We start from the raw sequence: 13,445 nt of genomic DNA, 5'->3' as shown, positions 1-13,445 counted from the left end.
GCTATGTTGATTTGGTCAGAGTTATTCACAAGACTGCTGCATTTTAATGTTATAACTAGGCATGTTAACAGATGTATTAATGGGGAAGCTGTTTGTTTAGCTAAATCAGGAATAGGATAGTGTGAGGACAGGTTTTTGTATCGGTGAGTAAGGGGGTGGTGGGTTGTTGTAATGGGTGTCTTTGTATTGTTTATGTTTGGTTTTGGTTGTATTTCTAATGTTTGGCAATAAAATTCTGGGCACTCTTTTACCCCTTCCAATGACTATGGAGTTCTACAAAACTTAATAGTTATGAAGGGGTTTTTAATGAGGCCTTATTCCTATAAAAAAAATAATAATTATTATACGAGTTTTTCATGCCGCTTAGTTTTTAGTTTATTTTATATTTTTCCTAACATAATCTGATATGACGACTTCATTTGTCTTTGACTATTTCATTGGGGTGGTGCTGATTTTTTAATCAAGTCCAATTATTTTACTTTGATAAGGTTCAAACAGTCGAAGAACAAGTTAGAGCTGCCGCTGAACACAAATTGGGAGTTGCTAATCAGAGTATCACTGCTGGCTTCTTTGACAATAATACAAGGTAACTCGGGGTTGTTTGTTGAACTATAGTGTACTGCATAGAGCACAAGTAGATTCAAGATGGTTATGGCTAATGCTCTTAAGGAAATTTCCGTGATTTTATTGACAGTGCTGAAGACCGTAGGGAGTACTTAGAGTCCCTCTTGCGGGAGTGTAAGAAAGAGGAAACTGCCCTAGTCTTGGATGATGATTCTCTAAATGATCTGTTGGCCCGCAGGTATTATTCATATTTTATTTATTTTACTTTCCCTGCCCTAGGCTATATCTAGAAATCACGGAGTTTTTTTTTCTTTCTATATTTTTACTTTTTGTACTGATCCAATTTTATTGATGTGCCGTGATTCAACATGAAAATTACTTTGTATTAATATTTATGAGCCTTTAGTTACTGGCATGATTTGTTATTGATATCATCTCTGTGATACAGTGAGTCTGAGATTGATGTATTTGAATCAATTGATAAACTGAGGCAGGAAGAAGAGACGGTATGCATCCAAATCTCTTAGACAGGCTTTTTTGTCTCATGTGCAACATAAACATGCTCATCTTGGTGATTTATTTCTGTTGTGATGCCATTTTTCTATATATACGAATCCAAATCTCTTAGACAGGCTTTTTTGTCTCATGTGCAACATAAACATGCTCATCTTGGTGATTTATTTCTGTTGTGATGCCATTTTTCTATATATACGAACATGCAGGCAAGGTGGAAAAAGTTGGTATTTGGATCAGGGATGGTTGGTTCCAAGCCTTTACCCCCTTTACCATCTCGTCTTGTTACAGATGATGACTTGAAAGCATTTTATGAAGCAATGAAATTGTATGACGTACCCAAGACTCGGGTACAACCTAACATTGGGGTAAAACGGAAGGGTGGATCACTTGGTGCTCTTGACACCCAGCACTATGGGAGGGGAAAACGAGCAAGAGAGGTTTGTTATCGTTACCTCTTTTTTACTCTTCTTTTATACCTTTACTTGGTGTTGCAGCTGCCTGCCTTTGTTCCAGTACGAATTTTAATGTGTTAATCTTGTACCTTTTCTATAATAGGTGCGTTCATATGAAGAGCAATGGACAGAAGAGGAGTTTGAAAAAATGTGTCAAGCTGACTCACCTGGATCTGCTGAATTGAAGGAAGAAGCTGTTGAGAGGGAACTGCCAAAAAATGCTCTGATGGGTATTGTTAATAGCACAGAACCTCATGCCCCATCCCCAGCCACCGCCCCAGCTCCAGCTCCAGCTCCGCTTCCTCCACTACCGCAACCAGTTTTGGTGGAGCTTGCACATCAGCCACAACAGCAGCAGAACAAAGATGCAACACCACCATCTAAACGGGGCCGTGGAAGGCCACGAAGAGCACCTGCAGAGAAATCTCCCACTGCACCAGTGTTTCCAGCACCTTATGGAACCAGTAAATTGGATGTCGGGTTACAGAAAGCAACAGATACTAGCTCATCAGCATTTCCTGCTCCTGCTCCTGATCCTGGCAATAGTACAGGAGTTTCTCAGATCTTTCCACCAAGTACGCCCTCTTTTTCTTCTATTCCTGACGAATCTATCCCACCTGGATTCTCTCCACCGGTAGAATCAAAAGGACAAGGTCGAAGGGCTCAAAGTGGAGGACAGGTGCCTCGTCGAAGGGGAAAGAAAAAAGAGCCAGCATTTAACCCGGCTGTTGATGGTTCAGCTGGTCCTGCTCCAGAAACAAATGAGCAATCTCAGATTATATCAGTTAACCCACCAGATAGTCTAGCTGTTGCTATAAGTGGAACTGTTCCTGGTGTTTCAAGTGCTCCCGCTGCTGTGGGGACCAATCCTATACCTACTTCTGCTGGTCCTCATTGTACTGCTGGAACTGATCATCCATCTGATTCAGGGTCTGGTTTGAACTCTCAGACACTTCATACTTACCCGGCCACTCCAATTGCTCAATCAGCTCTTCCTTGTACTACTGTACCTGTCCAAGTTAATGGCCAAGGTCGCAAGGTTGAGAGTGGGGTAGGAACACCGCGGCGTAGGGGAAAGAAACAGGCACAAATATCAGCTGCTCCTCTGAATGCTTCAGTTGATCAGGATTCAAAATTGAATCCGCAAGCACATGCTAAATCTACAGAGGCATCACCAAGTAAATTCATTGGGACTGGAGGCAATCTGGAAAATGATGCTTGTGATCCAGAAAAGGTTATTCAAGAGGAAGGACAGGGGACTGATGCACCTGCTATCATAACTGCTCAGGAAAAACATGATACTATACATCATAATTTACCTCAAACTAAGCAACCAGAAAGCTCACAGGATGTGCACAATAGTACCACCATAATCCTTGGTATGACCGTTGCATCTTTTAGTATGGATGAAATCAATGTGTCCTTTAACTATTAGTTCATTGGATTTTATACAGTTAACTTATATGAGCAACTTTTGCAGGGCCTGCTGTGGGAAAAATTCATCAAATTGATGTGAAGGAGAAGGCTTCTTTGATTTCAGTGGTTTCATCTGAATGCAGCTCTCAGAAAGCTAAGTCTAGCGAGGTATGTGGTAACCAAGGTGGTGCTGTGGCTGTTGTTACTGGGACCTCAGTTGAAGTGGTAAAGAACCAAATTTCAGAAGCAAAAGTGCATCCAACCATTTCAATTGGGAAAAATGCACCTTCTGTTTCTATTACAACAACCAATTCTTTGCCTGCATCGATTCCTTTAGCAGGTGCCAATAAAACCATCCCTAGTTCTGGTGAAAGAATTTCTCCCAGCTCTGAGCCTTATCCAACTTCTGTTTCTGCTGTTTCTGAAACTCAAACTGTCCCTGCTTTTCCTGTTGAATCTGTTCAAAGTAGAAGGCCAGGTCGTAAGACCACAAACAGGGAAGAAGCACCTAGGCCTAGAGGAAGGAAACCTGCAACTCCTGATGCTTCATCTGGCCAGGACCTGAAAGTAAATTCTCAGCCCCAGAGTACATCAAAGGATTTAATGGTTAATAAAGCTACTGCAGGGAAGAGCAATCTAGATTCTGGCCCTCTTGAGCTGGTCAATGTCACCCAGGTACGTGCATCTGAAATTCATTCTCCAAGTGCTTCAGTTGATCATGATTCAAAGAGAAAAGCAACTGTTGCAGTCCCAGCATTTAGTCGAATTGCGACTGCTGATGTGAATGATGTTGCCCGAGTGATGAAGGAGATTTTCTCTGAAACCTGCACATCAAAGAATAAAGTTGGCGAACCTGCTGGGAGTGAGGGAAAAAGTACAACCACTGCACCATTATCAAGCAAGACATTTGAGGAGCTAGTTAAGAACCAAAGTTTAGATGGTGTTTCTTCTGTCAGCACACCAAATCTTGTAAAAACTTCTCCAGCTAGTGATGTTCGAAAAGTAAAAGGTAAACAGCAGACCGAAAATGAATCTGATACAAAAGAACTGGAGGACAATGCATCACTTGCGATTAAGGTCCCTGTTCTTGAGAGAGTTGATTCATTGAAGCCTGAATGCAAGACCCATAGTGGCTCAGACAACAATGCAAATCCAACACTGATTCCAAATGAAAGTTCAATTACAGATGCGGTGATTGATGGTATGCCTCCTCTCAATGCTGGTGACATGAAAGATGTGGCTCAAGGAACTCCTACTGGTGGTGATCAAACTGTTTCTAGAATTCAACTGAGCTCACCTAGTCCAATGGACCTGCTTCAAGCTGCTGAGAGTGATAAAACCAATAGAGAGCCTTGTTTTAAAGAATCTCCCAAAGCTGACAGTGATGATTCCATAATGGATCCTTCTCTTTCAGGTGTTGTGGTACCTGCTATTAATGTTTCTGAAGCCAAAGAAGAAAGTCCCGGTATGACTGAATCTATTGTTGTTGAAGGTCCAGAAACTTTAGAAAACTCAATCAATCATGGAGCTAGTTCTGCGGTTGAAGATACAGCTCCATCCCATGAGGCTGCTAATTCGGATGATTCTCCTGTTCACAACCAAGATTTGGAGGGTCATCCTGGTGGCAATGAAGCCAAGGGGGATACTATACCTGAACCGGCGACTGAATCTACTGATACAGAGCTTGTTCCACGAAATGTTGGAGCCTTGCAACAATCTCTGGTGGTTAGAGATAAGGAGGGTGATGGTGTTGAGATTCACAATATGGAAGTAGATCCTTGTGAGAGAGAATTTTCTTCTTTGAAAGACTTCACTGCTGAATCAGCCAGCAGGGATCCTGCTCCAGAGGAGAATGGTGGGATGAAACTGCCTGTCAGAGTTGAAACTATGAAGGGTGATAGTGTTGAAGTTTGCGATCCAGAAGTTAAACCCTTAGAAACACAATTATCTGAGACGGATGTTCTACCTTTGGAAATAGCAGTTCCCGTTTCTGATATTTTAGGGGACAAGAATGTTGAACAGTTCAGGACAGATGCTGATGTAAAAGAGTCCGAGGAGAAACCTCCTATTTTGGTTATGACCTCTACAATAGAAAGTGTTTGTCCAGTAACTCAGTGCCGGGATGCTACTGGGCCTGAGAACATTTCAGGTTCAAAACAGCTTTCATCTGAAATCTCAAAAACTGGGAGTGCCATGGAGGTTGATTGTAAAGATCATCACAGTGCTAACGAGAAAGAAGATTTTGATACCAAGGGAGCAAAAAGTCCTAATGGAGAGAACGCTGATCTTGCTGTTGTGTCCTCTAGCAATCAAATAGCATTATTTGTGGGATCTCCTAGTAAGTTAGATCATCAGTTCAATCAAAATGAAACCACAACACAGAGCTCTTCAGAAAACTCTCCAGATTTGACTCATTGTGACAGTAAAGATTGTGAATCTACCATCGACTCTACAAAAGCCAGTGATGCTTGTAATATTTCTATTTTGGCCCCACCTACTTCTGTTATGATGGAGCCTAAAGTGGCCAGCTCTGAAGGCAAAGAAAAGGCTTCCTTGGACTCTTCAAATTCAGTTGCGCTTGATATTAGTTCTTCAGGTGATGGTGTTGCTTGTGATTATTCTGGTGTGACTGCAGTAGTTCCCTTGAGTTCAGACCATTCAGTTCCTGGATGTCTTCCTGATCCGATCACAATTCAATCTGAAGATAAAGCAGAACCTTCTACTAGAGAGTTGTTGGAATCTTCTTTCAACATTGGAAGTGTTATCCACCCGGAAGAGTCTTTACCTGTTACTGCGTGTCCAGACAAGTCAGGTACAGTGTACATAGCTGCTATGGTTGAGAACAATTCTGAATGCAAATTAGAGCATTCTCCGGATAAGTCAGGCACATTGGAGGCACTTGCTGTGGTTGAGAATAATTCTGAACTTGAAGCGGAGCCTTCTTTGAAATCACATCCACAAGCCTCTGTCCCTGATGTTGTAAACCTTCAAAGTTCTGCAATGTCCACAAAACCTGATGTTGATGATACTCTTGTGACTTCAAATATTTCACCAGGTCCCATTTGTTCAGGGATGGTGGACCTTCCTGCTATTACTGAGAATGAAACGGTAAAGGAAACAGAGCCATCTAATGGGATTGAAACCATGAGGAACTCAGAATCAGAATCCGTCTATTTCGCTTCTGATTCTTCTAATGTAGAACTTATGCCAAAAGATGATGAGTTGCAACAGCCATCAGCTGTAATGGTAGATAATTCTGTTGATGTTGGCAGTGAGGAAGTAGACCCCACTGCACAACCAGCATCTTCTCTGAAGGATTTTGCACCTGGGAACCATGGTGAGGTGAAGCCCTCAGAAACACATGCAACTTCATCGGAGGTTACTGCCAAGGACTCCCCCAAGGGAGAACGTGATCTAAATGGTCAGTCTCATGAGCTCCTAGTACCAGAAAAGACACATGCTGACCAGGTTGAGGCTTCTACTATTGAACCGAACTCCGTTGCTCGGGCATCTTCACCAAAATCTGGAATTTCTGATAATAAAGAGCCTGTTCAGAGGTCTGGGGCTGATCATGTTGAAGCCTGCAGTGGGAAATTAGACACTACAGAAGGACCATCCTCGGCACAAACCATCTCTGATGAATCTACCCATCCTGATAATAAACCAGAGCTTACACTGGCATATGAAGCTGATGTTATTGAGGCCTGCTCCAAAGGACCATCCTCGTTACAAGTCATTTCTAAAGAATCCACCAATCCTGAGCTTAAACAAAATGAAGTCAGAACTGAGTTCCAATCTGAAGTTCATGCCGAAGCTTCTCAGCAATCTAAGGTCGAAACTGCTGACATCTCTGATATGGAAATAGACCCAAAAGAAGAAGAAAAAAGACCATTCATCCGAATTGGAGGATGATGCTAAAGCTTATGAGCAGCCTATAATTGTCGGTGATATGGGAATAGATACCGGAGAAACAAAGATTCCATCACCGAGCACGGATGAAACAAATGCATAGATTAACAAAAGATGAAGTGTTTACCAAAACATGAATCATTATTTTAGAAGTTGTAGATGTTTTATCTTAATATTCTTATCTTTAGATGTAAATACGTCTACTTTTGAGCTTTAGAAAACAGTTTATTCAATCGTCTTCCCCACTGGTCGAATGAATTTAATAGAAAAGGCTGAAGAGTATTATCAAGCAACTATTTGCTGATATAATTCCTTGTTTATCATTCCTTTTTTAGGCCTGCATTGTTAGGTTAGCAGGAAAGGGATGTCCGTAGTCGAGGATTTGGGTTGATCATGATAACTAGACATGCTGACTCGAAAACTGAATCTAAGCGAATATGATTTGATCAAATTAATACTTCGAATTTGCATTCAAATCAAAATTTCAAATAGTTTGAACTTAAAATCTCAAACTTGATATTGATTCGAGTTATTAAGAAGGAAATTTAAAGATTTTTCAATAATTAAAGATTGTTTTATTTTTTAAATTACAAATATAATAAGGGGGTTGAACGTTGATAATAACTTTTTATTTATAGTTTATTCCCAAAAGGACCTAGGAAAAGAGAAAAGGGAGGAATTATATGTTCCAAAAATTGTCATAAGTTTGTCTAGAGACGTCAAAATGGTAGTCTTATTTGGGAGATGGTAGTTAATACAGAAGGGGCATTCCAGGAGTTGAACTCGGGACCTCTATCACCCTAAGCAAAAATTATACCACTAGACTAAATGCCCTATCTGGTAGTTTATAATCTAAAATAATCTAAGATAATAACATATTAGATAAACCATAACTCCATAACTAGGCATAACATGATAAGATACGACAGTCAAGAATATTCTCTCTTCCGCAGTCAATCCTAAATTCTTCAGCTGTCAAATCTCCATCAACTTATGTTTCCCCCAATTCACTTTTCCCTCCAAAAATTATCCCTCTTTCGCTCCCTTTTTGAAACCCTAATCCCCCCTTTACCTCTCTCTGTCTCTATGCTTCCTCACTAACTTCTCCTTGGTAACTTTTTATTTTCTTTCCACCGATACTCTTTTTCGCCTTTGCACCTAGCAGTTACACACCAATATCTAGTCCCCCCCCACCCGTTTCTCTTTATATGTAAAAATCTCTGCTTTTCAGGGTTTTAGTGTAGATTTGTAGTCGCGGATGAGTTGGTAGTCACAAAGAAAAAGATGGGCTCTCTTGGAAACGACGCTGGCGACATTAAATCCTCTCGAGTGAACCCAAGCACCGATTTTTCGCATCCCGAGACTCAGCCCTTCGAATTTGATTCCCAAGACTCAATTTTGGGCATGTTTCCTTCTATCTTTGATGTTTATTTTTGAAGCGTCTCATGAAAATGTCAACTTTTTTCTTTTAACTTTTTCTAATTTAGTGTCGGATGTTTATGCTTTAAGTTATTTGAATACATGCGAAATACTGATTGTTTGTGTTAAATGTGTTTTTGAAAAATAAATTAGGCGACAAAGCTGATATCAAGTATTATAAAGAATTAAACCATGTTCAAAATACAGTTCCTTTCGGTGATATTGTTCCGATGGAAGATGGACTCGACACTCAGATTTTCAACCTTGGTGGAGAAACTCAAGAGTTGAACTTAGATAGTGAAACACAGGTGTTGGATGAGTTAGATTGCTTTGAGAATATGGAGACACAATTGCTGGATGAATTTGATGATGAAATTGTTGCCGATAGTGACGGTGAAGGAACAGAAGGCACCGAGATATTAGATCACGGTGATGAGGTCTTGAATGATAACATAGTAACCGGTGACTGTGGTAGATCCTTGGGTCAGGTGGAGAAGAAGCCATCTTTGGAGCAATATAACACTTGTAAGGGTGAACAACTGAATTCAGGTATAATTTTCCTTATGAACATTTTAGAAAATATTGAAGTCTTTGCTAGAAATTTATATGTTTTGTTACCTGGGAAATTATCATTATTGTCTAAATTGAAGTTTACATGCAGTGTGTATGTCAAGAATCAGTGGTGCTACAGAGACACCCGATGTCAAAGCCGAGTCAGAATCAAAATCAGGTATGCATTCAATAGCTTTTCCATGATTAAAAATGCATGAGTATAGTCAAGTTTTGGTCCTCTACGAATTTCTCAATACATGATTGGCTTTATTTGAAACAACTAGTTATTGTCCAACTCGAAGTGGTGTTGCTTATTACCGACAATTGAACAAAGATGTCTGGCTAAATTTTGAAGCACTTTTTGTTTATCCTTGTGTTCATGCGGCATATGTTTTCATAAAATTTATGTGCTAGATTAAGCTTCCTTCATGAACCTGTGAACATTTGTTTCCGGAAAATGAGTGGAGTAAATTGAGGCAATTAATGAGATAGATACTGTATCTCGTTAACGTTTGGACATTGTTCCTGCTTTAGTCTTGGATGATTGCACTGATGAGCTACTAGTTTTTATTTGTAACAGCTTCTTTCAAAAGCATTTTTTTAAAGCAATTTACTTGTGGAAGTAATTGGAGTTTGGAAGCATAGTCCTCTTCTAACATTAAAAGATGGTGGGAAATAATGTATGTTCAATTTGGCACTGTCTTTCCATTTGTGTACTAACATTCATTATTTTCTATAGGATCTATACGAAGGTTTACTTCAGTTCGTGCAGCATCCTTGCGTGCATCTGGTCTTACAGCTCGAAATGCAGCACTATGGGGAATGAATGCCGAGACTTGTTTTATCCGTACTGATAGTCAGTTTTCAGACCAGTGTACGGTCGATATTAATGGTTTAACCTCTAATGTTGTGGAGAAGATAAATCAGGAACATCATCAAGGTAATAATGATGATGAGACCTCAATCGGTTTAAGGCATGGAACCAATTCCAGGGTCGGTTGTTCAACTGTGAGAAAACTTTTTGCCGCAAGTCCTTGCAGCAGTGAATATGCAGATGCAAGAGAAGATGTGCCTCAGTTTCCTGCACATGACGGTTCTTTGGAAGGCTTAAGCTATATTGACTCCCAAGAACCTGGGGAGTTATCACAGGCTAATGCACTGAATTTTGTGGAAAAGCTTGTAAATGATAATATGGTGGAGCTTGATGTTGAAGTTGATCTCGGGAAGAGTACTGGGGGGAAATCAAAACTTATTTCATCTGCAATAACAGGGCTACAAAATTTGGCCAAGAAAACAATTGAAAGAAGCACTTCTGGAAAAGCATGGATTTTTGATTGGGATGATGCTTTGGAGGATGAAGGAGGGGGTGATATTTATTGTAAAAGAAAGGAAGAATTCTTTGGTATTGCAAGCTGTGCACTGAAGACTTCTAAACATCACTGTAATCGCAAAGGAAGGAAGCTTTACGAATCTTGTAACGAAGACCGACTAAATGGCCATGATAAAGGGATAATTGATTCTGATTCAAAATCATTGTTGTGCAAGTCAAAAGGCAGTGACAAGCCAGTACGAGAAGGTCAAATGGATTTAAGAAAGAACCTTTTGAATGAGTTTGGTGAACATTGTAACTCAGATTCCTCAAAGGGACAATTGGAAACTACTGCTGCTGCTGAACTTAATGTAGGTTTTGACACTCAGATGGCTGCTGAAGCTATGGAAGCCTTATTCTATGGGGAGGCGGCTACTGAGCAGAATGGTAATCAAGATTTCCAAAATACATCAAAGGGTTCCTCAAAAGGTTTGTTTAGTGGAAAATCCAGGAATAGAATTGCTTCTATAGAACCCATGGTGAAAAAGGGTGTTTCTTGTTATGATGCCGCTCCAGTTACAAGGCAGTCCAAGAGAACTCAAGAGTCTTCAATTTTGAAGAATAAATGTTCTGAAAATGTTAGGAAGGAGTGTGATACAGAGTTGCTTCTACCGAAAACAAAGAAACCTAAACCAAATACTGATGAGAACCAAGTTTCTGGGTGGTATCGATACGGCCAAGAAGCCCTCTAAGAGTATTAAGCAAAGAAAGGCAGTTGGAGCTTTGGCAAAGAGTCAACTTCATAGCACCAGAGGACCAACTAGGGGCAGCTCAATTAAGAAACGTCATCCTAACAAGGTTCATACTGTTACACCCATTGCTCATCGAACAAGGCAGTCCTTGGTCATGAATACACAAATGGCTGAGGCTCCAGCTAGTGATTGTAGAAAAGGTAAAAAACTTGAAAAAGAGGTTGTTTTCCTTCAAGAAAATAGAACCAGGAGTACAGATGTTACAGCTGTTGAGTTATCCTTAGTGTCAAATGCTAAAGGGAAACTTTCTAGTTTGTGTTCCTACCAATCTGGGAAACATGTAAATGCCAAATCCTGTAATAATGACCAATTGCATTTGGAGTTGACTGCCAGGAATAACAGCAATCAGGGATTGAACTATCCCAAACATAGAAGATCCTACCGCAAAATGTCTGTTCATGTTGGTGAATCTGATAACTTGGAAGCAAAGTCCAAAAAATATGTTCAGCCAGATGATAATGGACAACAGATTCCTGTGGTAAAAAGGTCCAGAAGAAACAGTAGGAACACTTGCATTCCTTCAACGACTGCGAGGATAACACGATCATCCAGGAATACATGTACTGTTCCATATTTGTCAGACCAGAATTTAGAAGGAAATTTGTCACATCAAAGTTCAGATAAACAAGGTTCAAGGGATGATGCAGTTAATTGCAATTCCATTGAGATGAATAGGAGGATGAAATCTACCAGAATAATTGGACTTGAAGCCGCAAAGGAAATACAGCACTCAAGTGGCAACTGTGCTGCAGTTTCTTCACCAATTGCAGAAAGTTTAGCTGCAAATGTTGCTTCCGATAAGTCCCGGGAAGAGAAATCAAGTTCACTTGGTCCTGTATGCACCACACCAGTTAACTGCCTGACACCCGTCAATGCTGCATCACCTGTTTGTATGGGTGAAGAATATTTTAAACAATTCTGCAAGAAGAACCTTTCAAACGCTTCACTCGTCAAAGAACTCCGAAGTTTAAACCCCATTGAGCCAGAACTCATTTCTCCTTTGAAAGACATGAGGAAGAGAAGGGATTTGGCCAATGTTAGAGTCTTGTTCAGCAACCACCTAGATGAAGATATAATTAAACAGCAGAAAAAGGTACTTGTAGTTTCTCATATCATTCTCTCTTTAATGATATAAAAGCCCTTCTAACTAAACATTATGCCTCAATCTTGTCACCAGATCTTGACCCGCCTAGGCATCTTTGAGGCACCATCGATTTTAACTGCTACACACTTTATAACTGATAAATTCGTGCGCACTAGGAATATGTTGGAAGCAATTGCTTCTGGGAAACCAGTTGTCACACATTTATGGCTTGAAAGCATTGGACAAGTTAATATCCATATTGATGAAGAAGCTTATGTATTGAGGGACATTAAAAAGGAGAAAGAGTTTGGCTTCTGCATGCAGCTTCTTTAGCACGTGCACGCAAGCGACCCTTATTACAGGTAAAAAGATTTTATACTTACCTGTTGCATTGGTCACATATTCCATCAAGATCTTTACTATAGTTAAAGTTATGCAGGGTCGAAGAGTTCTAATTACCCCAAATACAAAACCGAGTAAGGAAACAATTGTGCATTTGGTTACAGCGGTTCATGGTCAGGTATGTGGTAGTTTTCAAGGCAAATCCATCTAGTGGCATACGAAAAAGATTGATTAATTTTAACCTTTGTGCTTTTACTTAATAATTTTAGATGCTTCCGTTCCTATTACAATGCTGACTTCTTTCTATCTTGATTCCAAATGACATGTTTTCCAGGCCATAGAGAGAATTGGTAGGTCTGCTATGAAGGATGACAAAGTCCCAGATGATTTGTTAGTTCTATCATGTGAAGAAGATTACGCAATCTGCGTGCCTTTTCTTGAAAAAGGTTAAAACTTGCTCTTAGTAGGCTCCTACATGTTTTGCGAAACATAGTTTTTGTTACAACTTTTTGGCATCTTTATGCTTTCAGGGGCAGCAGTTTACAGTTCCGAGTTAATACTGAATGGAATAGTTATTCAGAAACTGGATTATGAGAGGTTGGTACTAATATATAATCATGCTCCTTTTGCTTCATCATGCAACCTCAAATTGTTATCCAAGGCCTTCTTGACTAGGATCCCCCGTGTTATTTACTTTCATGTCTCAGAATTGTGTCAATGATTCATGGAATGATTCTGCTACGGGTTTTTCTATTTTATCTTTCCATTGTTCTGAATTGGCTGAGCTGATGAATGGTTTTCGTTTATTGCTTTCCTAACACAGTTGTATGTCTACTGGCAGGCATCGTCTCTTTGCAGATCATGTTAGAAGAACACGCTCCACCATATGGCTAAGGAAGGATGATAAATTCCTCCCTGTAACGAATCATAAATGATGGTTTCCTTTTAAAATTTTCTGGGGTACCGATCTTCTTTGTTAGATATAGGATTTAGAACCCCAAGTGATCTGTATTTATCATAGGATTAGTTTAGCTGTATACTGTATTGAGTCTAGTGTATGCTTTCTATAT

General features: G+C 39.9%; 1 protein-coding gene and 1 pseudogene across 1 annotated transcript in view; both read left to right on the top strand.

Moving 5' to 3' along the window:
• The window catches only part of LOC120189448 (chromatin structure-remodeling complex protein SYD-like), a 32,383-nt gene extending 25,262 nt beyond the window's left edge, over positions 1-7,121 (top strand). The window contains 6 exon segments of the mRNA XM_039192733.1: positions 489-586; positions 695-802; positions 1,013-1,070; positions 1,287-1,517; positions 1,636-2,911; positions 3,013-7,121. Coding sequence (XP_039048664.1) covers positions 489-586; positions 695-802; positions 1,013-1,070; positions 1,287-1,517; positions 1,636-2,911; positions 3,013-6,860 — 5,619 coding nt within the window. The 3' untranslated portion in view covers positions 6,861-7,121.
• Positions 7,122-8,404: 1,283 nt separating this feature from the next.
• Positions 8,405-13,439, top strand: LOC120189449 (annotated as a pseudogene).
• Positions 13,440-13,445: the final 6 nt, after the last annotated feature.

This window comes from Hibiscus syriacus, unplaced genomic scaffold, assembly GCF_006381635.1.
Source record: "Hibiscus syriacus cultivar Baekdansim isolate YM2019G1 unplaced genomic scaffold, ASM638163v2 tig00116958_pilon, whole genome shotgun sequence".
In the NCBI taxonomy this organism is placed as follows: domain Eukaryota; kingdom Viridiplantae; phylum Streptophyta; class Magnoliopsida; order Malvales; family Malvaceae; genus Hibiscus; species Hibiscus syriacus.
This window is presented reverse-complemented; position numbering and strand designations above follow the sequence as displayed.